The following is a 26,413-nucleotide window of genomic DNA, read 5'->3' as shown; positions in this document are numbered from 1 at the left end:
TGAACCACTCAGTAAGATGCCAACTGCAACACATGAAAGTGTTCTAGTGAGGTTCGTTTTCGGTCACATTACAGGCTGGTCTCGCTGCAGGCCAGTTTATCCAGAGTCGCCCAGACATGAGCCTGACAGCAGAGAGCCACAGTGTCTGTCTGAGTGATGGAAATCATATTCCACTGTTTGGATTGGGTACATATGGAGACCCTCGTGTGGTAATGTTTGTGCTTATAGATGTGAACAAGGCCCATTGATGACAAACTGCATAAGGACTGCCTAAGAATTGAATTGCATGACTGGTGATGTAAACACTATGTTACTTTAAATGCATCCCTTCAAATTGACACAATATTGATTCTAACATTTAGTTTTTCTGCATATGTTTGATAGATGCCCGAAGGCGCAGCATATGAGTGTGTCAAGCTGGCCATAGATGCGGGTTACAGACATTTTGATGGGGCTTTGGTATATTTCAATGAACACAAAGTAGGAAAGGCCATCAGAGACAAGATCGCAGATGGAATTGTAAGAAGAGAGGACATCTTTTACTATGTGAAGGTAATAACTCTAACATTATGAGTGAAAACAATGTCAGTGTTTTTCAACCTTGAGATCAGAACCCCACGTGGGGTCGCCTGGAATTCAAATGGGGTTGCTTGAAATTTCTAGTAATTGATAAAAATAAAAACTTACTAATAAAAATATATGGTGAGTTAAGAGAGACAATCACAATACATAAAAGACATGACAAACTCTGAAGCTGAAACTGAAGCACTGTGGTACTGTTTATCTTTCAAATGTTCATTGTGGTCAGTTTCAGATGCTGCAGCTCTTTCATAATTCATACTTTGAGTTCTTGTTTGTTCAGTATTAATTGTCAACCTTGTAAATCCAAGCTGAACTGATTGTACATATCCTGAACACGGAAAATCAAATTCTCCCTTTGTGCAGTAATCTCCACCTGGCTTTTCTGCCTCCGTCCATAATAATATACATGATGTAGCCTAAATGTTGTCTGAAATTAACGTTTATTTGAAACATAGTATAGCAAACTATTAAATGATCAAAAACAAATTAATTTTAGCAAAAAAAAAATAAAAATTCTCCTTTTTGAATGTCTGGGGTCGCCAGAAATTTGTGATGTTAAAATGGGGTCACGAGCCAAAAAAAAGGTTGGGAACCACTGCATTATGTTGTCACTAGGAAGTGGGCATTTAAACAGTTTCCTAAACATATATGCATGAATGTGTTGAACATGTTTGCTAAGTAGTTCTCCCTTATTTCCCACAGCTGTGGAATACCTTTCACACACCTGAGTTGGTGAGATCTGGATTAGAGAGGACACTAAAAGCCTTAAAACTGGATTGTGTGGATTTGTTCATTTTGGAGATTTCCATGACCATAAAGGTTTGATTTCCACCTGTGTATAAATGAATGGGACACCAGGACCATTTCAAGCAAAATACTCTTATGTTCCTAATTCAATATTTTTATGTGTATAAATCATATTGTATAAAACAAATACCCTACTGAGTTGTAACTCTCTGTGTATCCGAAATATGATAAATGTGTCTGACTGCACCCACATATTTTCACTTCAATATTACCAAATACTTATGTGACTGAGGAAAAACATAAAGTCTGTATTTACTTATCTATTCTGTAATTACTTATAAATTGTGTTTGAATTTTAGCCTGGAAAGGACTTTTTTCCCAGAGATGAAAATGGAAAATACATCTACCACCACACAGACCTCTGTGCCACATGGGAGGTGAGCACTACATGTTCTAGTTAAATATTTTGGCATGATGCTGAGGGCTCTGTTCAAGAGAGCAATAAAGTTCTATCTAATTTAACCCATAAGACCCAAACATCCACTGGCAACCAAAAGCATCTATTGATCTAAAATGTTTGATACCTGTTGATTCACAAATACTATCAATAAATGTAAATAACTGGTGCAAAATGCAGGTTGTCATCTTCTCATGGTCATCAGATATGACCCATTTGGATGTTCAGAGGCTCAGTAGTTACCATGGAAACACTGTCATCTTCTATAACATTGATTCACCAGTAATCAATGACAGTGGATGAGGACAATTTTTTTTTTTTTTTTTTTTTTAATGGTCAGTTAATGATATATTTTACTGAAAAAGTAAATTTTTCTTCAGTTTTCTCTCTTTTGATATAATAACTATTGAATTTACTGTGAGTTATCATGAATATCTAAATTAAATATCGGAAATTAAATATAGTAAAATACATGGTTTGCAGTGAAAAATGCTAAATTCAGAGGATAATATTATGATAAATGGTGATAAATCACTTAAGAAAGATTAAATAGAGATAAAAATTCATTTGGGAACTACCAGATAAGTAGCACCGGGTCTTTATGGGTTAATTTAATCTAAAATAGCAAAGCGCTGTCAAATGTCACAAACAGCCAAACAGGTTCAGGTTCATCTAATTTTGACTTTTATGCATTTCAGCAAGCTTTAGAGTCCTGCAAAGACTCAGGTCTGGTGAAGTGTGTGGGTGTCTCTAACAGACAACTGGAACTGCTGCTGAATAAACCTGACCTCAAATACAAACCTGTGTCCAGCCAGGTGAATTCTACTTCCTGTGAAAGGCTAAGTACAAAGGCTGAACCCAAAAGCAAGACCACAAGTAACCAGTAAGGTTTAGTGTTTTTATTAAACACTTTCACAGGAAAAATTATACAACACAGAGATAATATAATTTCTGTGGATCCACCGAATCCGGGGATAAACGTCTGGGCTGCGGGTGGATACGGCAGACGACCGGCTTGGCCGAGCCGGGAAAACCCCAACGGAATCCCCACTAGGGACAAACAGAGGGTGGTCAAAAAACAAGCCAGGTCATACACGGAAAGGCAGTCAAACAAGCAACGGTACATGGGGACAGGCAAACTCACGGTAGTAATTCAGGCGAAGGTCGAAGCACAGGTAGTCGGTGGAGGCTGAGGTATTTAAGGGAGAAGGCAGAGACAGTCGGGTACACGAACCGGGTTGATGACGAGCAGGCAGGATAGGAACAGGCTGAATCAGTGGTCGAAGGATGAAAACGGGTCAAACACGGCAGACAAACGAACGGGATCCAAGAACGCTGGTAAGTGAACACAACAAGTTGTAGAGCACAAACTGGCAACTAAACAGGGGAAGACTGAGGGTTTAAATACACAGGAGGGCGGGAAGACAATTGGACACAGGTGGAGATAATCAGGGAGGAGTCAGGTAATCAGGGAAAAGGTGAACACGATCAGGGAGAGGAAATAAAGACAACAGACAAGACACATGAGGGAAACTTAACAAAATAAAACAGGAAATGACAAGCAAAACAGACAAGACAGACAAAGTCCAAAAGCCGACATGACACTTCCCTTTTTATAATGTCAGATCAATAAGAGATAATAGTAATGTTGAATATTAACAATTATTTCCCGCTGACTAAATTAGAGCTAAAACAGCACATCACAAGACAACAGGGCTCTTTATTTAATAATAAAGAAATAAATGACCGATTTCTCATTATTCTGAGATATGATTACAGGGTGGGGAAGAAAAATTTACAATATTTTGAGGCAGGGATTGAAAGACAGTGTATGACCAATTAGTTTATTCAAAGTCATGAGAATTTATTTGCCACAAGAAAATGTACATAATAGAAAATGTTTTTATTCTATGTGTCCTCCTTCTTTCTCAATAACTGCCTTCACACGCTTCCTGAAACTTGCGCAAGTGTTCCTCAAATATTCGGGTGACAACTTCTCCCATTCTTCTTTAATAGTATCTTCCAGACTTTCTCCTAATAGTTTTGCTCAAAGTCATTCTCTTCTTTACATTATAAACAGTCTTTATGGACACTCCAACTATTTTTGAAATCTCCTTTGGTGTGACGAGTGCATTCAGCAAATCACACACTCTTTGACGTTTGCTTTCCTGATTACTCATATGGGCAAAAGTTTCTGAAAAGGTATGGATAATAGTGTTAGGTATGATTATGACATCAATATATGTTTGGTTTCAAAACAATTGACGTAGTGCCTGCTGAGAAAAAACAACTAAATGTTCATTGTAAATTTTGCTTCCCCACCCTGTAATGGGTGGTAATAATGGGCAGATAATATTAGAGATTTAAGAAAAATGCACATATTTCTCATGACATTGAAATGTGTATTATTTCAATCCAAATAAACAAACTTGAGCTTGTATAAAACTGTAACCACTTTAAACTTTTATTTTTCATATTTTGCACAATGCTACATTTTATTCAGTTTCATTTAGTTCAAAATATCACCAGACAGTTTGGAATTTCAGTCTTTGTGGATTATGTAAATGCACAGGCTGACAATGTGATGACTGGGATTCCATTAAGCGCATTGTGCTAAACTTTTACCTTTGACAATGTGACATATTAAGATTCTGATAACTTAGTTTCAGCATGTTAACATACAACTGCATGCACTGTCTTTCATCTAAATGAAATAAAGATGGCTAATCTCTTGTATTTTCCCCCTTCTTATTCCTAATTACTTTCTTGTGTATATAATTATCTTTTCGTGTATATAATTATTCTGGTTGAGTGTCATCCATATTTTACTCAACCAAAGCTTCTGGAGTACTGTCGACAGAATGACATTGTGGTTGTTGGATACTGTCCACTCAGCTCCTCCACAGATGAATTCTGGTATTTAAAAGTACTTAATAGATAAAGGAAATTCAATTCCACATTACCACACGTAGTAATACAAACCTCTAACAAAAGGTTTGAATAGAGAAATTATGAATTCAATATCAAACTGATGTCAGATGACACTATTGTGGAAAAAATACTCTGGTCATTTGTCCTCAGAATAAAAAAATGGTCATTAGACGATCAGTGTCTTTCTGTGTATTTTAATTGGAGCTCCAAGGTACAGATCATACAAAGGGGAAAGCTGTCTGCAGGAGTGTACAAAGATTACAGTCTGTCATTGTCTCTTATATGAAACTAATAAAAAAAGTCTGTGCCAGGCTGGAATGTCTGGGAGTACGGGAAGAGATAACTTCTGTGAGAAACTTCTGTGAGAAAGCACCTCTTTTCGAACACAAGTGTCCATGTGTCCTTGACCAAACAGACCAAACACAGAGTACAAAACAACCATTTGTTTAACAGGAATAAAACCCAGTCTCGTATAATACAGAGTTCAGAGTTCAAACAGTCTTATATGTAATAAAGAATATACGTAAAATTACCATTACAACACATAACCAGTGGTGGCTGGTGAAATAATTTTTCGGTGGGGTGCAGTATGCAAGTCTTTTCGAATGCACTATAACTACATATCACCACGAGGATATGCCAAAGCACATGCCCCCCCCCCCCCCCCCCCCCCCCCCCATTATAAAATACTAATTAATATACTACTACATTAAAACAAAAATACACAGTACGTAGTTTCAGTCATGTATTTCTTATATGCAAATTTTTCCATGACACTTTTATTAAAGGCATGTCCCTGACAAGTGTCTTTTCCACTAATAGTTTGGACAATACATTTAGACCAGGGGCCAAGGAAGGGCAAGTAATTCGCCTGGCATTAAAAAAGTAAGTCAGCCTACGGGATAAGCAATGTTGTTTTTACTGCTCCTGTCAGGATTAGAACCTGGTCTCCTGTATCAAAGTCAGTAGGGTTACCCATTCAGCTATCCAGCCCTTGGCAAGTTTTTGTCCCTAAGGCTCTCCTATCTCTTGTATTTGGGGGGGTATAATAATTTTCACTTGTTCCATTAGAAGATTTTTTTTTTGCTTAATTTAAGATTTTTTTTTTTTTTTGCTTAATTCAAGCAAAAAAAATCAGCCAGTGGAACAAGTGAAAATTATCTTGGTAAGATTTCTTGAGATAAGATTTTCAAGATCTATTGTCTAAAAATAAGTTCTTAAATCTCACTGAAAAGTTACTCTTTACATGATTATGTCTTCTTTTAAGTGTGATGAGATATTTTGACGAGAAATACACTCGGTAAGATTTGGATTTTTGCAGTGCATGCGGAGATCAATGGAAACAAGTGGACAATATACAGGATGACAACTGACACTATGATCTAAATGTTTGTGTTGTAAAATTTCAAAAATGAAACAATAAAATGTGAGTCAAAAAAAATAAACATATGTGGAAGACAGAGATAATATTCTGTCAGTGTTTTCTTTCCTGAATCATATCTGTTTTTATTCTGTGTCTCTGTCTCAGGGTGAATTTAAAATGTCCTCCTATGCTGGAGGATGAGTTACTCGTGTCCATTGGAAAAAAGTACAATAAGAGCAGTGCCCAGGTGGCTCTGTGCTTCAACGCCCAGAGAGGAATTGTAGTGATCCCCAAGAGCTTAAACCCATAATGGATCAAACACATCTTCCAAGTGGGTTTACAGAAACACTCATTACACAGTATTCATTTTTGCTTTAACAAAACTTTATTTTATTACAGATATTTGATTTTTCTCTCACCAGGTTAGGGTTAGGGTTCGAAGAAATGACAGACGCTGAGGCACCAAATAAAAATATTCATTTTGTTAAACTGCTGATGTAAGGTCAATATTTACTTGAAAGCATACAAACAAATGTGAGCTAAATATAAAGCTGCATATTTTAGATTTTAAAGAGATTTCAAAGTTGCAGCTTGTGTTTCACCATCGAAACATTACACTATTTTTTTCTTTTTTTTTAAATTTTATTTTGACACAGGTGGAGTGACCATCCAGAGTATCCATTTCATGTAGAATATTAAATAGTGGATTAAATAATGGAACAATCAAGTACGTACCTGTACAATTTAATAGAAAACACTAGGGGGCTCTAGTTCACAGTAAATGAAAAAAAGGAATAAATTGGTTTCATTTCCAGAAGAGGTCATAGTTTCAACTCTTTGCATGACACATACAGTAAGTGGCTGCTCTTCAAATACACATAAGGTACAATATTTCCAGGGGGACATTTAAAGACACAAGTTTACCAAAGTCCTGTTCCAGGTTTAAGACAATACTGTAAAAAAACACACGCAATAAGTTAACTAATTTCAGAGATACACTGAAGGGTAAAAAGGGCCTTTGAAGAACATAAAATATAGAGGAACTTTAACATAAATAGATTAAGATGAAACCTCTTCAAATTAATACAGAGTATAATGTCTGGAAACATTTGTAACATGTAAGGTGGCCTGTCAGACACAGATCTGTTTATGAATGTTGCAAATAAAGGTAATGAGCAGATGTTTTATCAGTGAGGTAGAAAACTGTAATAATAATTCTGCTTTTTGTAAAAGAATTCTGTCAGATGTAACAGCTCCGTGTTTCATGTTGGATTTTATTTTATTATTATTATTCAAACAGATTACATGTATGTAGATGTACCATAACATTTATTGTCCCATTCTTTAATTATTTCAGTTTCTTTTTTTGTTTTGTGTTTTGTTTTGTTTTTTACCCTTTAATGAAGATGTGCTAGATAGTCACTGGTCTAACATTTACAATTTGACAATAAAAATCAAGCACACTCAGCTAAAACTGCTTCAGCCTTTGAAAAACAGATTAGATTATGGAACAAATCAGGAAAAATGCAATAAAGGTAATAACTTAGTTTAAGAGACACGCTAAACACAAGATAAGTTATTTGGACAACAAGGTACATTTGCTGTAAATAAGAGGTGAAAAGTATCCATCAGACTTTGACATGTTTGGTCAGTTAGGGTATATTGAGTTTGATCTGTGGTCAGTGTTGACACACTGTTTCATCTGTGTATACATCCTGTACCTTTTACCTCCTTTTGCCTTCACAAAAAGTTTTCTCTCGGGCAGTCTGTCCAGAACAGAACTTTTATTTTATGAAAATAGAGGTTCAGCATTTATTAAGACATATCTGGACTATTTTGTGGCTTACAGTCTGTAAAGATCCATTAAAATCTTTTCTTTTCAGTGTGGGGTCATAATTAACCTTTTGATGCATGAATTATGATAACCTTAGTAAAGATTTTTTTTTTTTTCCTGAGTGTTTTTAATTCCTCTTTAGGCATGAAAAAAAACAATGTGATTAAAATTTGTTTTTATGGAGTTACAAAAATGTGCACACAGTTGGACACCATGCATTTAATTTTTGAACCACAGAAACATGTCTTTAAAGCGCAATAACAGAAAGTGATATACTGTGTGAAAACGATGAAATAAAAACATTGCTAATGCAGCTAATCTGATGTTTTCTCACATTTGAACACATTCTAATACTAGTTAGTACACACTTCATGGAGATAATATGCAAAAAAAGAAACTTTTTGTTTAAACGAGTGATATTTAGCTTTTTTTTAAATGGAATTATGCATTTTAAAACATTTCCCTGTGGTCTAAATGCTATGCTTGTCATACCTGCAGCCAGACGATAGTCTGGTTTTGTCTGTCTTTTATGTTTTGTGTGTCACTTCCTGTTTTATTTTGTTAAGTTTTCCCTCGTGTCTTGTCTGTCATCTTTACTTCCTGTTCTCCGTTCTTCCTGACCTCTGTCCTGATTACCTGTCTCCGCCCTGATTTGCTCCACCTGTGTCTAGTTGTCTTCCCTCCCTTTTGTGTATTTAAACCCTGTCTTTTCCTTTTGTCAATCGCCAGTTTGTAACTCCTGTAGTTCAGACCAGCGTTCTTGACCTCGTTTGTTCGTTTGCCTGCCTGTTTTTTGACCTGTTTTGGATTCCTCGGTTTCTCGTCTTCTGCCTGATCCCTGTCGGTTTTTGTCTGCCTCATCTGATCTGGTTTTGACCTTCTCGCCCTGACTACCGGTACGTGAGTTTGCCTTGTCCTTATGTCCTGTTGCTCGATCGTTAGCCTGCCTGTGTATGACCTGTTTCCGTCCCTGACCTCCCTTTGCTTTTCCCCAGTCGGGGAAAATACTCCTAACACCGCTCGGGGAGACGGGCTGCTGCCCTCGATCCGGAGGACGAATCAGAGGAGGAAATCTCCAACCATTATCCTCAAGATTCTGTCTCTCATAATATTTTTTCACCTGTGTGTGAATAATAAATCTTTTGGAACTAATTTTTGTTGTCTGAGTTCTGCATTTGGATTCTGTGGTTGTACTAACGTTATCACAGTACAAACTGGCCAAAGTATGAATCCAGCAGAACTCACACAGGTCAAGGAGGCTATTCAGTCCCAGGGGCACAGGCTGGGGGGACATGAGAAGGCGCTACACTCCTTGGTGGATAGGATGACACAGTTAGCCACACAGGTTTCCCAGCTCACCCGTACCCAGGCTGTGGTTGCAGCTGTGTCAGGCGAGAGTCGGGCTGCCAGCCCGCATGTTCGAGACTCGGCTGAGCCGGACATTCCGGCGCCATCCAAGTATTCTGGTAACCCCGACACCTGTCGAGACTTTTTTACACAACTTCAGTTAATTTTTGATTCTCAGCCTTTTGCTAAAGACTCTGTAAGAATTGCCTATGTGGCTAGCCTGCTGGAGGGTCCCCCTCTCAGTTACTTCAACGCTCTGTTTGAACAAGGTTCTCCTGCTGTTCAGTCTTTTTCGGCTCTGGCATCCGAACTTAAGAGGGTATACGATCACCCGGTTCGGAGCCAGTTCGCTGGTCACCAGATTATGAGGCTCAGACAGGGAGAAAAGCCTATCAGGCAGTATGTGAGCGCATTTCGTTCCTTAGCAGTGGAATCAGGGTGGAATAACCAGGCCCTGATCACTGCTTTTCTGTCCGGCCTTAATCGCTCTGTTGGCCGTGAGATGGCGCTCCGTCAACAACTTCACTCCCTAGACGACGTCATTACCGAGGCCATCCGGGTCGCTGACCAGGAGTCTGTTTGGCAGTCAGTGGAACCAGAGGTCAACTCTCCGTCCAGTAAGGAACCTGGTCGTGAGACGCTACGCCTTCCGGTGGCAGAGACTAAGTGTAACCGGGAGGAACCTATGCAGTTGGGACGAACTCACATATCAGCAGAAGAACGTCGTCGACGCATGACTGAGGGTCTCTGCCTGTACTGCGGACAAAGTGGACACAGAGTTAGTAACTGCACTCTTAGACCTGATGCCAAGACAGGGGAGGGGTTGCTGTTGAGCAGAACTGTGTGTTTATCTACTGTCACTCGCCCGTTTCCTGTGGTTCTTCTGTGTTCTAACTCTCTGTCTCTCCAGCACCCCGTCCTGATCGATTCCGGGTCCGACGCTAACCTTATGGACCAGAACCTGGTTAATAAACTGGGACTCATCTCGACTCCGGTTCAGCGTCCGCTGGAAGCCCGAGCCCTGGACGATCACGTGATCTGCCGCATTACTCATTGTACTGAACCAGTTGCTGTGCAGTTCCTGGATGGGCACTCTGAAAGCATTAGCTTTCATGTTTATAATTCTGAGACTCAGCCACTAATTCTGGGTTACCCATGGTTACAGACTCACGAACCATTTATTGACTGGGGTACAGGGGAGGTTATTTCGTGGAGTAAAGATTGTGAGACTCGTTGCAAGTTTGTTGAATTGCCTGTTAGTCCTCCCAAAGCATCACAAATTTCTGTAGCCCCAGTAAGTGTTCCCTTGGAGGAAAATAAGGATTTTCCCGCACTAGAGAAGGTTCCATTGTGTTACCACGATTTAAAGGAGGTTTTCAGTAAGTCCAAAGCTACGGCCCTGCCTCCTCATCGTCCTTATGACTGCTCCATAGACTTACGCCCTGGTACGTCTCCTCCTAAAGGGAGGTTATATTCTCTGTCTGGACCAGAAAACTTAGCCATGAAAAAGTACATTGGTGAGTCCCTGGCTGCTGGGTGAATTAGGCCCTCTTCATCGCCTGCAGGAGCAGGTTTCTTCTTTGTGGATAAAAAGGACAAGTCCCTAAGGCCATGTATTGACTACCGGGGGCTTAATGATATTACAGTCCGCAACAGATACCCTTTGCCACTGATGTCCTCAGCCTTTGAACTATTGCATGGTGCTAAGATCTTCTCCAAATTAGACCTTCGTAACGCCTACCATTTAGTTAGAATCAGGGAAGGAGATGAATGGAAGACAGCGTTCAACACCCCTAGTGGCCACTACGAATATCTGGTGATGCCCTTTGGTCTGACCAACGCTCCTGCTGTCTTCCAAGCCCTAGTCAATGATGTGCTCAGAGACATGTTGAATGTATTTGTGTTTGTCTATTTGGACGACATTTTGATTTTTTCCCCAGACGAGGAAACACACATTCAGCATGTGCGACAGGTGCTCCAAAGACTCCTCGCTAACCAACTGTTCGTCAAGGCGGAGAAATGTGAATTCCATCAGCCTTCGGTGTCATTTTTGGGGTTCATCATTTCTGAAGGAAGCGTTCAGATGGACCCTGAAAAGGTTAGTGCTGTTAAGGAGTGGCCTACTCCAACGTCCCGGAAGGATGTTCAAAGATTTCTAGGATTTGCTAACTTCTACAGGAAGTTTATCCGGGGGTTTAGCAGCGTGGCTGCCCCCCTGCATGCTCTCACTTCTTCTAAGTCTGTGTTCAGGTGGAATTCCGAAGCGGATAAGGCCTTCAACCGCCTTAAGGGGGCGTTCTCCACGGCACCCATCCTGTCCGTCCCCAACCCGGCTCTGCAGTTTGTGGTGGAAGTCGACGCCTCCGACTTGGGTGTGGGGGCGGTTATATCGCAACGCTCTCCTTCTGACAACAGGCTCCACCCCTGTGCTTATTTGTCTAAGAGACTGTCGCCTGCTGAACGGAACTATGATATTGGAAAATGTGAGTTGCTGGCCATCAAAGTGGCGTTGGAGGAGTGGCGCCATTGGTTGGAGGGGACGGACGTGCCGTTTCTCATCTGGACGGACCATAAAAACCTGGAGTACCTGCGCTCAGCTAAGCGCCTCAACTCTTGTCAGGCCAGGTGGGCTCTGTTTTTTACTCGCTTTAATTTCACTCTATCCTACCGTCCGGGCTCTAAGAATGGGAAGCCAGATGCTCTCTCCAGAGTGTTTTCTCCTGACACTTTTTTTTCGGAACCTGAGACTATTCTGCCCAGCTCCTGTATGGTGGGGGCTTTTCAGTGGGGTGTGGAGAGGTTGGTCTTGGAGGCCCACCCAACCCCCACCTCCTCCACGAATGATTGACGGGGATCCAGCTTACACGGTCCGGCAGTTGATGGCAGCTCGTCGCCGGGGAAGAGGATTCCAATACCTTGTGGATTGGGAGGGTTATGGACCTGAGGAGCGTTCCTGGGTGCCAGCGTCCCGCATTCTGGACCCTGACCTAATCCGACAGTTCCATCAAAGTCATCCTGATGTCCCTGGTCCGTCTGGTGCCGTCCCTAGGAGGGGGGGTACTGTCATACCTGCAGCCAGACGATAGTCTGGTTTTGTCTGTCTTTTATGTTTTGTGTGTCACTTCCTGTTTTATTTTGTTAAGTTTTCCCTCATGTGACTTGTCTGTCGTCTGTACTTCCTGTTCTCCGTTCTTCCTGACCTCTGTCCTGATTACCTGTCTCCGCCCTGATTTGCTCCACCTGTGTCTAGTTGTCTTCCCTCCCTTTTGTGTATTTAAACCCTGTCTTTTCCTTTTGTCAATTGCCAGTTTGTAACTCCTGTAGTTCAGACCAGCGTTCTTGACCTCATTTGTTCGTTTGCCTGCCTGTTTTTTGACCTGTTTTGGATTCCTCGGTTTCTCGTCTTCTGCCTGATCCCTGTCGGTTTTTGTCTGCCTCATCTGATCTGGTTTTGACCTTCTCGCCCTGACTACCGGTACGTGAGTTTGCCTTGTCCTTATGTCCTGTTGCTCGATCGTTAGCCTGCCTGTGTATGACCTGTTTCCGTCCCTGACCTCCCTTTGCTTTTCCCCAGTCGGGGAAAATACTCCTAACACCGCTCGGGGAGACGGGCTGCTGCCCTCGATCCGGAGGACGAATCAGAGGAGGAAATCTCCAACCATTATCCTCAAGATTCTGTCTCTCATAATATTTTTTCACCTGTGTGTGAATAATAAATCTTTTGGAACTAATTTTTGTTGTCTGAGTTCTGCATTTGGATTCTGTGGTTGTACTAACGTTATCACAATGCTTGGGTCTGAATTCTACATTAATTAAACTCCACTGATCCATCTTCAACCCTATTTCTGAGTAATGACACCAGTAAGGTCGTTTTTTTTTTTTATACAGCAGAATGAATGAAATTATGACCTAGATCATGACCTAGTTCACCTTTTCCCTGTGTACAAGCCTCTAGTACACAGACAACCAGCAACCACCCACACAAGAAAGATCTGGTCTGAAGAGTCTGTGGAGACCCTGAAAGACTGCTTTGACACCACAGTGTGGGATGTGTTCTGTGAGGACCACGGGGAGGACATCAACAGTCTGACCAGCTGTGTTACGGACTACATAAACTTCTGCGTAGACTACACCATACCCACCAAGACAGTAAGACTGTTTGCAAACAGCAAACCATGGATTACCCCTGATATAAAAGCCCTTCTCAAGGACAAAAGGAGGGCTTTTAAGTCGGGGGACAGAGAGGTGATGAACTCTGTGCAGAGAGAACTGAGGAGGAAGATCAGAGAGGGGAAAGTGAGCTACAGGAGAAGAGTGGAGGAACAATTGCAGCAGAATGACGTCAGCGGCGTCTGGAGGAGCCTGAGAACAATGTCAGGACACAACTCCTCCAGACATGAACTGGCTGCAGACCAGGAGTGGGTGAACCAGCTAAACCGGTTTTTCAACAGGTTTGAACGACCACTCACCCCTCCTCCCACCGTACAACCAGCCCTGCTGCAACCCCCCTCTGCTGGAACCTCAGCCACTTCAAACACCTACACCCCAGCCCCCTCCCCTGCTGCTTCTCCCAGTCTTCTCAGCACATTCACTGCACCTCCAACCCTTCCCCTCTCTGTTACTCCTCCACAACCCCCCAGCACATCCACCCAACCTCCAATCCCCCTCCCTGCTGCCCCCCCAACCCCCTATCCTGCTGCTCCCCCACAACACCCCAGCCCACCCATAGCACCTTCTACCACCCACCCTGCTGCCTCTCCACCTAGCATGGTGTTCTCCACAGCCCAGGTAGAGAGAGAATTGGCCAGGCTCAAGGTCAAGAAGGCATGCGGTCCAGATGGCATCAGCTCTCGGCTCCTCAAATCCTGCGCAGGCCAACTGTGTGGGATTGTGGAGCACATCTTCAACCTGAGCTTGAGGTTGCAGAAGGTACCGCTGCTATGGAAGACTTCCTGTGTAATACCAGTACCCAAGTCATCTCGCCCCAGGGATTTTAATGACTATCGCCCAGTGGCTCTGACAGCCCACCTGGCAAAGACCTTAGAGAGGCTGGTCCTCCGTCATCTGCGCCCTCTGGTGAGCTCAACTGCAGACCCACTGCAGTTCGCCTACCAGCCTAACATCGGGGTTGAGGACGCCGTCATCTTCCTAATGCAGAGATCCCTGTGTCACCTGGAGAGGCCTGGAAGCACTGTGAGAATCATGTTCTATGATTTCTCCAGTGCTTTCAACACCATCCAGCCAGCTCTGCTGAGGGACAAACTGGACCATGCAGGAGTGAGCCAGAAACTGACACCATGGCTCGTGGACTTCTTAACCAACAGGCCACAGTTTGTGAGGACAAAAGGCTGTGAGTCTGACACTGTGGTCTGCAGCACAGGGGCTCCACAGGGGACTGTCCTGGCCCCTCTCCTGTTCACCATTTACACAGCCGACTTCCGACACCACACAACAAACTGCCATCTACAAAAGTTCTCGGATGACTCAGCCATTGTCGGTCTCATTAACAACGGAGACGAAAATGAGTACCGAGAACTGAACCAGAACTTTGTGGCCTGGTGCCAGCGGAACTGCCTCCAGATTAATGCTGGAAAAACAAAGGAACTGGTGGTGGACTTTCGCCGGCACAAGGCCACCCCTCCCTCTCCGGTGAACATCCAGGGAACAGACATTGAGATAGTGGACTCTTACAAGTACCTGGGTGTTCACCTGAACCAGAACCTGGACTGGGCTGCCAACACCCAGGCCCTTTTCAAGAAGGGCCAGAGCAGACTCCACCTACTGCGGAGACTGAGGTCCTTCGGAGTGCAGAAAGCTCTCCTGAAGACCTTTTATGACTCCGTGGTTGCATCTGCCATACTGTACAGTGTGGTCTGCTGGAGCAGCAGCATCACGGCAGCAGAGAGGAAAAGACTTAACAAACTGGTGAGGAAAGCCGGTTCAGTTCTAAGCTGCAGTCTCCATCCAGTCGAGGTGGTGGGGGACAGAAGAATGACAGCGAAGCTCTCATCAATCATGGACAATGTCTCCCACCCCCTACATGAGACTGTAAGAGCCCTAGAAAGCACCATCAGTGACCGGCTTCTTCACCCACGCTGCACGAAGGAGAGATACCGCAGGTCCTTCCTTCCCTCTGCTGTCAGACTTCACAACCAGTCCTGCTCCCATTAGATCAATGCACAATGTGTAATAACAACCCTCCCTCCACTCCACTTATGTTATTCAATCCGTATTTATATATTTATATATATATTTATATATATATATATTTTTTATATTTATAACCGTTTGCACTACATCATATCGAACAATATTTGCACTCTCCTTTTAAACACTTTTTTATTCAAATTTATATGACTGTTTTTATGTGTATGTGTATGTCTGTGTATGTTTTTTTTATGCTGCTAACAACACTGTGAATTTCCCCATTGTGGGATCAATAAAGGAATATCTTATCTTATCTTATCTTATCTTATCTTATCTTATTAATACATGTACACATAGTACCTTTCTTACATTTATTGAATTTCAGCTGCTGCCCATACAGGTGCCTAATCAAATATCTTCTAACAGTTTTACTACTGGTCAAATATTGGCTTTCAAAAAAAAAAATGAAGGCCAATGGCTGGTATTGTAAAGAATCAATATATCGGCCCAGTATGTTGACCGATATATCAGTCTACCTCTAGTTTTGTTGTATATTCTAAATAAACTGATTTAACCTAAACTGAACTGAATTATATTCTTACTTGAGTCAACGGTTGAACATTTCAATCTACATGCTGTCATAATTCTAAGCCAATTTGGGAAAAAAAACAACCTTTTTTTTGCTTTTTGTTGTGTTATTTTAGCAATAGTCTGCCTGTTTTATGTTTGACTTGAACCACTCAATAAGACACTAATGACTGTGGGTAACACATGAAAGTGTTAAAGTCCAAGGTTCGTTTTCGGTCACATTACAGGCTGGTCTCGCTGCAGGCCAGTTTATCCAGAGTCGTCCAGACATGAGCCTGACAGCAGAGAGCCACAGTGTCCGTCTGAGTGATGGAAATCATATTCCACTGCTTGGATTGGGTACATATGGAGACCCTCGTACGGTAATGTTTGTGTTTATAGATGTGAACAAGGCCTGTTGACAAACTGTGTAAAGACTGCCTATTTTGCATGTGCTGGTGATGTAAACACTATGTTACTTTAAATGCATCCCTTCAAATTGACACAATATTGATTCTAACATTTAGTTTTTCTGTATATGTTTGATAGACACCCAAAGGCACAGCGTATGAGTGTGTCAAGCTGGCCATAGATGTGGGTTACAGGCATTTTGATGGGGCTTTGGTATATTTCAATGAACATGAAGTGGGCAAGGCCATCACAGACAAGATCGCAGATGGAACTGTAAGAAGAGAGGACATCTTTTACTGCGGGAAGGTAATAACTATTAAAAATCATATAGTTTAACAAAACATCATAAGTGGACACATTATGTTGTCACTAAGCACAGGGCATTTACACGGTTTCCTAAACAAATATGCATGGATGTGTTCAACATGTTTAGTTCTCTCTTATTTCTCACAGCTGTGGAATACCTTTCACCCACCTGAGTTGGTTAGACCCACATTAGAGAGGACACTAAAAACCTTAAAACTGGACTATGTGGATTTGTACATTGTGGAGCTTCCCATGGCCTTTAAGGTTTGTTTTACGCCTGTGTATAAATGACAGATAAGATATCAGTCAGTCTGAACATTGCCCGCATACTATTTCAATGGTAATGTTTTGTTTAGATAATGGTTCAAGATTTTCTCAACATAAGTCAGTACTTTGATTTTCAATAATAAATGTATTTGTATTAAAATTATATATGTGTGTGTATATATATATATATATATATATATATATGTATATAAACAAAAACAAAAAAAACAGTGATCAAAACACAGCAACAAAAACCAAAATAATTATGACCATGTTTATTAAACATGATGTACATAATGAATTATACTACAGCTGAATAACATGGGAAACAAAAAAAGCACTTGGAGAGCGCAGACCTCCACCAAGACAGATCTGCGCCCCCTCCCGATCACCACCAATTATTTGTTCCTTGTGCCAGTATCAACATTTCCTGAAAATTTCATGAAAATCTGTCCATAACTTTTTGAGTTATCTTGCTGACAAACAACAAACAAACAAACACACAAAGTGATCACAGTACTTCCTGGTGGAGGTAACCAGGACCATTTCAGGCAAAACAATCCTACATTCATGATTTAATCTTTTCATCATGTGTAAATTATGTTGGATACAAAATAATGTTCCACTGAGTTGTAAGTTTCTATCATAAATGTGGTAAATGTGTCTGACTGCACTCACTTATTTTCACTTCAACATTACTAAATACTTATGTGACTAAGGAAAAGCATAAATTATGTAATTACTTAAAGATTGTGTTTTAATTTTAGCCTGGAAATGACTTTTATCCAAAAGATAAAAATGGAAAGTACATCTACCACCACACAGACCTCTGTGCCACATGGGAGGTGAGTACTACCTGTTCTAGTTAAATATTTCTGCATGATATACAAATAGCAAAGCACTGTCAAGGACAATGTCATAAACAGCCAAACGGGTTCAGGTTGACCTAATTTGGAGTTTTATGCATTTCAACAGGCTTTAGAGGCCTGCAAAGATGCAGGTCTGGTGAAGTCTCTGGGCGTCTCCAACTTCAACCGCAGACAGCTGGAACTGCTGCTGAATAAACCTGGCCTCAAATACAAACCTGTGTCCAACCAGGTGAACTCTACTCCCCTTTTTACAACGTCAGATCAATAAGAGACAAAAGTAGCGTTGAATATCAACAATTATTTCCCACTGACTAAATTAGAGCTAAAACAGCACATTACAAGACAACAGGGTTTTGGGGATTTTTTTTTAGTAATAAAGTAATGCATGACAAATTTATCATTATTTGGTGATATGATTGTAAACCTGGCCATCTATTGCAAATAATATTTTAGTTTAATAATAATAATGGATTAGATTTATATAGCACTTTTCTATGAACGCATACAGTGGATCCATTATTCATTCACTCACACATTCCCCCTCTGGTGGTGGTAAACCACATATGTAGCCACAGCTGCCCTGGGGCAGGCTGCCAATTCACGCCTACAGCCCCTCCAACGACCACTGAACATTCATACGCATTAATACAGGAGGGTGAAGTGTCTTGCGCAAGGACACAACAGCACATGACTAGGACAGAGCAGGATTCGAACCGCCAACCCTTCAGATATTGGACGACTCACTCTACATCCTGAGCTATGGCTGCCCCGAGTTTGTCTGTTTGTTTCCGTTTGTTCCAGATTTAAGGAAAATGCACAAATTTCTGATGATACTGAATATTCATATTTTGCACAATACTGCTCTTTATTTAGTTTCATTTAGTTCAAAATAACACCAGACACTTTGGAATTACAGTCTTTGAGGATTATGTAAATGCACAGGCTGACAAACTTTTACCTTTGACAATGTGACGCACTTTCAGTTCATATATTAATGTGTAACTTGGTTTCAGTGAATCTATAGTGTATGTGAGCTGTTTGATGTAGTATATTAACATCAGTATTTTTTTAGTGGGGCGCAGTATGGAAGTCATTTTTTGCATGCACTATAACCACCTATCACCACTAGGATACGCCAAAGCACATGCACCACTATTATAAAATATTAATTCAAATTATAAATGAACTAGATGACAATGTTGTTACTATTCCTGCCAAGATTCAAATCCCAGTCTCCCGCACCGAGGTCAGTGATGTTATCTACTGGGCCAGCCTAAAGGTTATTTTTAATAGTATTATCTACTGAGCTGTCCACTTTTGCATACAGTGAACATACATCATTTTGTAGATATCTTTATTAACATGGCACGGTCATATCTAGATATGACCGTGCCAGGTGAATAAAGGCATTTTAATGTTTAAAGAGAGTGCCTTGGATTTTTCTTCCAGTTTGATATCTACTTTTTGAATCCCTTTTTCCAAAGAGCACCTCAAACAAACTCTTTTTGGTCCGAGAAGCATTCCTTCCCATGAATTTTTTGAATACATCATTTTGTGTTGGTCATTTTAAAAGTAGCTCATAAGCACAAAAAGTATGGGCACCCCCGGTTTAGACGAGTTGTGCGACATGGCATTTCTGATGGCGGCTTGATGTTTACTCCTGTGGGTGGTGCATTGGCGCCCTGAGGCTCTCCTATCTCTTGTATTGGAGGGGGTCTATCGTGCACCTGCCTTTAATAACAACAGTCTATTATGGTAAAGGAAGAGCCTTGGGTACAGATTTTTGAGCCCCAAACAGAAAACATGTCTCTTGACCACTCAGTAAATGACCAAAAACATACACACAACATACACATGAATGCAGATTATACACTGTACCCATGGGCTGTATCATGTTTAGTTTATTTATTTAAATATTCATATTTTTGTAAAATTATGTCATGATTCCTAAGTAAGTAAGTCAATTTTATTTATAGAGCACTATTCACAGACGGGGAGTCACAAAGGTCTTTACAGTGCAAAACAATTAAAATACAATTTAAAATGCAATTAAAATACAGTTAAATATACAATTAAAACTGAATAAATACATTAAGTGCAGTCAGTTTGTAGCGACCCTGAGTCAGTGGGATTTAAAATGCCTGCTTAAACAAGAGTGTCTAAAGAGTCCTATCGTCTTCTTCTTCATGTGAGACAGGTAGAGCGGCCCTCTAGCGCCTTCTATTGATGAGGTGCTGATTAACACACTACTGATCTAACTTAATACCACTTCTTAATGCAACGTCTCTCATCTAAATGGAACAAAGCCAGGCTAATCTCTTGTATTTTTCCCCTTCTTATTCCTAATTATTTTCCTGTGTATATAATTATCTTTTAGTGTATATAATTATTTTCTCTTTCTCTCAGGTTGAGTGTCATCCATACTTTACTCAACCAAAGCTTCTGGAGTACTGTCGACAGAATGACATTGTGATTGTTGGATACTGTCCACTCGGTTCCTCCAGAGATGAATCCTGGTATTTACAAGAAATTAAAAGATGAAGGAAATTCAATTCCACATTATATCTTCGAATATAAGTTTCTATTTGGTAAAATTTTGTTTCATTTGAAATTGTAGTAATAAAAAAACCTCTGAATAGGTTTGAATAGAGAAAATACTAATTCAATACCAAACTGATGTCAGATGTCACATGACTTGTGCTATTATTTTCCATCATGTCACAATAGTCGCTTTTCCATTGACCCTCAAATTGCGCAAATATAACTTACGCATGAAAAATTTACCTGATGGAAAAATGACAATTTCGCCAAAAGTCTCATTTTGATTGAAAGTTTTTGCGCTGGCAAGAGGTGGTTTTTTGGGCGTAGCGCAAATGGTATTGACCCTTTGCATCGAAGTCATAGTTATCACGTGACTAGGGGTGCCGCGCCATGGTGAATGGCAAAAGCAACACAACAAACAAACGAATGAGCGACGGATTATGGCTACCAGCACTGAAAATAAAGTTTTGGAGTTTTCCTGAGAAGTGACTAACCTTACTGGACAGCAGAAAGAATGCTATTTGGAGCAGCTAGCGATAGCAGGGCTAGCTACCGCACCATGGTGAATGGCAAAAGCAACACAACAAACAAACGAATGAGCGACAGATTATGGCTACCAATACTGAAAATAAAGTTTTGGAGTTGTCCTGCGCAGTGACTAACCTTATTGGATGGAAGAATGCTATTTGGAGAAGCTAGCAATAGCAGGGCTAGCTACCAACCTTCTCCTTCCTGATGTGTTTATGGATCTAGCAAAATCCTCCAGTCTACCGGAGTTTAAAGCACACGATCTGTACCATTCCGTTCTAAATGGAGTGTCCCCATACACAGGTGCTGATCTAAAAGCATACAAAAGTCTGGATGATACCAGTTCTTAGTCTCAGGTTAGATTACCATGTTGCTGTACTGCGCTCACAGCAGAGGAATAATGGTAAAGGAAAGATACAGCTAACGTTAGCTAGCTAGCTGAGTATGTTTTTAACATGTTTCCCCAGCATGCCATCAAAACTCAAATAGACTGTAACCAAAAGCAGCTCTAATTAACTAACATTGTGTAATAATGTTAGTGGCTGTCATAAGTAGCCTACAGTATTAGCTCTGTTGTTGAAGTGTCTGCCTTTCTACTATCTACACACAGTAATGTGTACAGTTCCACCACTAGAACATATGGCACAGCATAATGACAATAACAGTATTTCATATAACATAGTGTAGCTGGTAAAAAAAAAAAAAAAAAAAAAAAAAAAAAAGGCAGCCACTACAACAACAGAGCTAATATTGAAGGCAACTTATGACAGAGACTGGAACATAGTGGCTCATGGTAGTTAACCCAGTCTAGACATCTAGCTAGCGTTTCGTCGAGCTAATGTGCAATGGACACAGAGTCTGCTCTATCTGTCAGGTCCATCATATCCAGGCTCTGTCTGGAACTAGCTGAAACCATGGATGGAAGTGTTGTGTGTGACCACTATACATGTAAAGCAGGGTTAAAAACGAACAAAAACGAGAACGTTCAGATCAAAATCGATATTAGCCGGTTTGCCGTCCAGTGTGCAGTCCAGCACTTCCGCCGTCTGTCATGGCACTCGTTTGCGGCGCGAACAAAGCGTGATGTAACGTGCAAAGGGTCAATATCACGCAGAACTGCAATGGAAAGACCTTTTCTCGCAACTAGAGTCAGGTGAATTAAAAAACCAGATGTTGACGTATGTTACAACAAGCGAAGAAGAAGAAACATGTCGTGGTATGTGTGGACACACCAGGAAACCCAATCGGTTTTTAATTTAGTACGAGGTAGAGGGGTATTATATAATAATAATGAATATATCTGGAAATCAACACCATATTTACGTTCGTCACCGTGTTTATGGAATGACTTCTCGTGTCATCTCGCGATAATAAATCATCACATTTGTGATTTAATGGAAAAACCAACATTACACACTTATGTTTTTTTGACATTGAGTAAATATCAGTAAAGTTTTGCGCAGATGTCCAATGGAAAAGCGACTAATAATATCTCTGCCTGTAGTGACTTTGTTTTTTTTTCCTGTGTCTCTGTCTCAGGGTGAATCTAAAATGTCCTCCTATGCTGGAGGATGAGTTACTCGTGTCCATTGGAAAAAAGTACAATAAGAGCAGCGCCCAGGTGGCTCTGCGCTTCAACGTCCAGAGAGGAGTTGTAGTGATCCCCAAGAGCTTTAACCCTCAACGGATCAAACACAACTTCCAGGTGGGTTCACAGAAACACTCATAACACAGGATTCATTCTTGCTTTAACAAAACTTTATTTTATCACAGATATTTGATTTTTCTCTCACTGAGGAAGAAATGAAAGCCATTGAAGCACTAAATAAAAACATTCGTTTTGTTGAACTGCTGATGTAAGTACAATCTTTAATTGAAAGCATATGAATAGATCTGACCTAAATATTACACTTTGCATATTTTTGTAGATTTTAAAGTTGCATCTTGTGTTTTACCACAGAAACATAATAATATGTATGTGTTTATACAGGTGGAGTGACCATCCAGAGTACCCATTTCATGATGAATATTAAATAGTGGATGTATTTTAACAATCAAATATGTACCTGTACATTTCCATGGAAAACACTAGAGGGCTCTAGTTCACAGTGACTGAAAAAAATAAGTCTTGCATGACACACACAGGAAGTGGCTGGTCCTCAAATGCAGTTACAGTATTTCCAGGGGCTCATTTAAAAACACAAGTTTACCAAAGTTTTGTTCTAGGTTTACTGGGAAAAAAAATCAAAATCTTGCCAAGTGTTTTTTTCTCATTTCTAGTCAAAATATCTCATCACACTTAAAATAAGACATAATCACCGAAGATACCTAATTTTCACTTGTTCCATTGGCAAATTTCTTTTGCTTAACTCAACTCAATTTTGCTTAATTCAAGCAAAAAAAAAAAAAAATCTGCCAATGGAACAAGTGAAAATTATTTTGATAAGATTTCTTGAAATAAGATTTTAAAGATCTGTTGTCTAAAAATAAGTTTTTATATATCACTGAAAAGTTACTCTTTACATGATTATGTCTATAGAATACAGATTTTACAAATACAGATTTAGATTTTTTTCCAGTGAGACAATATTATAGAAACACCCATGCAATCAATTAACTGATTTCAGAGATACACTGTTTCTTCTGGAGGTAAAAAAAAGGGCCTTTGAAGAGGAACATAAAGTATGGAAGAACCAATCATAAAGAGAAGATTAAGATGAAACCTTTTCAAATGAATACAGAGTATAGTGCCTGGAAACATTTGGAACCAGACGGTGGCCTGTCAGACAGATCTGTTTATGAATGTTGGAAATAAAGGCACTGAACAGATATTTTACCAGTGAGGTGGAAAACTGTAATGATTCTGCTTTTTGTAAAAAAAAAAAACTGTCTGATGTAACAGCTCCGTGTTTCTATTAGGTTTTATTTTGTCATGTGGGAGCAGTTTCCTCCAGCTGTGGGTTATTCCCATACATGTGTGTGCATTTACCAGAACATCTATTGTCACATTCCTTAATTATTTCTTTTTTTTTTAACCTTTTAATGAAGATATGCTAGATCACAGGTGTCAAACATCTGGCCCACCAAACGGTCCAATTTGGCCCCTGGGATGAATTAGTGAAATGCAGAAATTACACTGAAGATATGAACAATCAAAGATGTTAAAATCATTTTAGGTCAATTCAACCTCAAGTGGATCAGACCAGTAAAATACTATCATACTAACTTGTAAATAATGAAAACTACAATTTTTTCTCTTTGTTGTAGTGTAAAAAATAAAATAAAATTACACAAAAATGTTTACATTTACAGACTAGCCTTTTGCAAAAAATGTGAATAACCTGAAATTTCTGAAGAGAAGTATGTGGAATTTTAACAATATTCTGCCTTTTATTAAATGTTTTGTGTATTTGTAGATCCACTGTGATCTGTGAGTTGTGATTCACATGTATAAATGATAAACTAAGGCGTAATATTGTTAAAATTGCACTGATTTTTCTTAAGAATTTTCAGGTTCACATTTGTTCATGTTATGTTAAAGTACGGTTCGTTGATGTAAACATTTTCATTATGGAATTTGACTTTTTTCACTCAAAAACACAGAAAAATACTTTGGAGTTGACATTATTTGTAAGTTCTTATCCTATTATTTATATTATTTTACTGGTCCAGCCCACTTTATATCACAGTAGGCTGTATGTGGCCCCTGAACTAAAATGAGTTTGACACCCCTGTGCTAGATAGTCACTGGTCTAACATTTACAATTTGACAATAGAAAATCAAGCATACTCAGCTACAACTGCTTCAGCCTTTGAAAAACAGGTTAGGTTATGGCACAAATGAGGAAAAAGCAATAGAGGTAATGACTTAATTTCAGAGACATGCTAAACACAAGGAGATTGATTTGGACAACAAGGTAAATTTGTTGTAAGTAAGAGGTGAAACGTATCCATCAGACTTTGACATGTTTGGACAGTGAGGGTATATTGAGTTTGATCAGTCATCAGTGTTGACACAGTTTAATCTGTGTCCTGTACCTTTTACCTCCTTTTGCCTTCACGGAAAGTTTTATCTCATGCACTCTGTCCAGAGCAGAATTTTTACTTGATGAAATTAGAGGTTCAGCATTTATTAACCCTTTCATGCATAGTGGTCACTATAGTGGACAGATATTCTCCAGCTTTTCTCTTGTACAGGGTGGGGCAGCAAAATTTACAATATTTTGAGGCAGGGATTGAAAGACAGTGTATGACCAATTAGTTTATTCAAAGTCATGAGAATTTTTTTTCCACAAGAAAATTTCCATAATAGAAAATGTTTTTATTCTATGTGTCCTCCTTCTTTCTCAATAACTGCCTTCACACGCTTCCTGAAAGTTGCGCAAGTGTTCCTCAAATATTCAGGTGACAACTTCTCCCATTCTTCTTTAATAGTATCTTCCAGACTTTCTCGTAATAGTTTTGCTCATAGTCATTCTCTTCTTTCCATTATAAACAGTCTTTATGGACACTCCAACTATTTTTGAAATCTCCTTTGGTGTGACGAGTGCATTCAGCAAATCACACACTCTTTGACGTTTGCTTTCCTGATTACTCATATGGGCAAAAGTTTGTGAAAAGGTATGGATAATAGTGTTAGGTATGATTATGACATCAATATATGTTTGGTTTCAAAACAATTGACGTAGTGCCTGCTGAGAAAAAACAACTAAATGTTCATTGTAAATTTTGCTTCCCCACCCTGTATATTCATGGGTTTAGTTGTTTTAATTCCATGTCCTCCTGAGACCCAGTAATGCATTTTTGTCCTCTGTAGGGGACTAAAGTTTGACAGTTTTAATTAAAAAAACAAACAAAACAAACAAACAAACAAAAAAACACTGTTTATTGCAAAGGACATTCCATTAAAAAATAAATAAATGAAAATAATTTTAAAAATGTATCTGAAAAAACTGTTGAATTATGCAGTTTCCAATCAAGATGACTGTTTAATGTAAAAAAGCTAAAGATTTTCACTTTACTGGATCTCAAGAGGATGTCAACCAACACAATGGACACTCATGCATCATCTACAATGACATTCAGACCGTTAATGTAACTTTGCTGTTCTTGATAAACCTGATCTGCACTATTATTTTTGAATGTAAATCAACTGGTAATTTTCTTAAACTTTTTTTTTTTTTTTTTTTTTTTTTTTTTGCGCATTATCTCCATAACTAGTATTAGAATATGACAAAATGTGAGAAAACATCAGATTAGGTGCATTAAAAATGTTTTTTATTTCATAGTTTTCACACAGTATATCACTTTATGATGATGGGTTTTAAATTTATGTCTTCGCTTCAAAAATGTAATGCATGCCGTCCAGCTGAGAGGACATTTTTGTAACTCCATGAAAAACAGATTTATAAAAAAAATTCAATTGCACTGTTTTTTTTTTCATGCCTAAAGAGGAATAAAAACACTCAGGAAAAAAAATCTTGTTTAAAGTTCTCATAATTCATGCATGAAAGGGT

General features: G+C 39.7%; 2 protein-coding genes across 2 annotated transcripts; both read left to right on the top strand.

Moving 5' to 3' along the window:
• Positions 1 to 116: 116 nt before the first annotated feature.
• LOC115421195 (aldo-keto reductase family 1 member D1-like) lies at positions 117 to 6,390 on the top strand. The gene is made up of 7 exons (XM_030136967.1): positions 117 to 209; positions 385 to 552; positions 1,285 to 1,401; positions 1,689 to 1,766; positions 2,485 to 2,600; positions 4,592 to 4,702; positions 6,246 to 6,390. Exons 1-7 carry the CDS (start codon positions 117 to 119, stop codon positions 6,388 to 6,390), a joined length of 828 nt encoding a protein of 275 aa, XP_029992827.1.
• Positions 6,391 to 16,265: 9,875 nt separating this feature from the next.
• Positions 16,266 to 22,930, top strand: LOC115421133 (aldo-keto reductase family 1 member D1-like). The gene is made up of 9 exons (XM_030136864.1): positions 16,266 to 16,358; positions 16,525 to 16,692; positions 16,840 to 16,956; positions 17,727 to 17,804; positions 17,935 to 18,057; positions 20,235 to 20,344; positions 22,437 to 22,602; positions 22,671 to 22,753; positions 22,888 to 22,930. The coding sequence occupies exons 1-9, from the start codon at positions 16,266 to 16,268 to the stop codon at positions 22,928 to 22,930; spliced, it is 981 nt and encodes a 326-aa protein (XP_029992724.1).
• The last annotated feature ends 3,483 nt before the right edge of the window (positions 22,931 to 26,413 follow it).

This window comes from Sphaeramia orbicularis, chromosome 6, assembly GCF_902148855.1.
Source record: "Sphaeramia orbicularis chromosome 6, fSphaOr1.1, whole genome shotgun sequence".
NCBI classification, from domain to species: domain Eukaryota; kingdom Metazoa; phylum Chordata; class Actinopteri; order Kurtiformes; family Apogonidae; genus Sphaeramia; species Sphaeramia orbicularis.
Note: the sequence above shows the minus strand (reverse complement) of the source record. Positions and strands in the feature narration are given on the sequence as shown.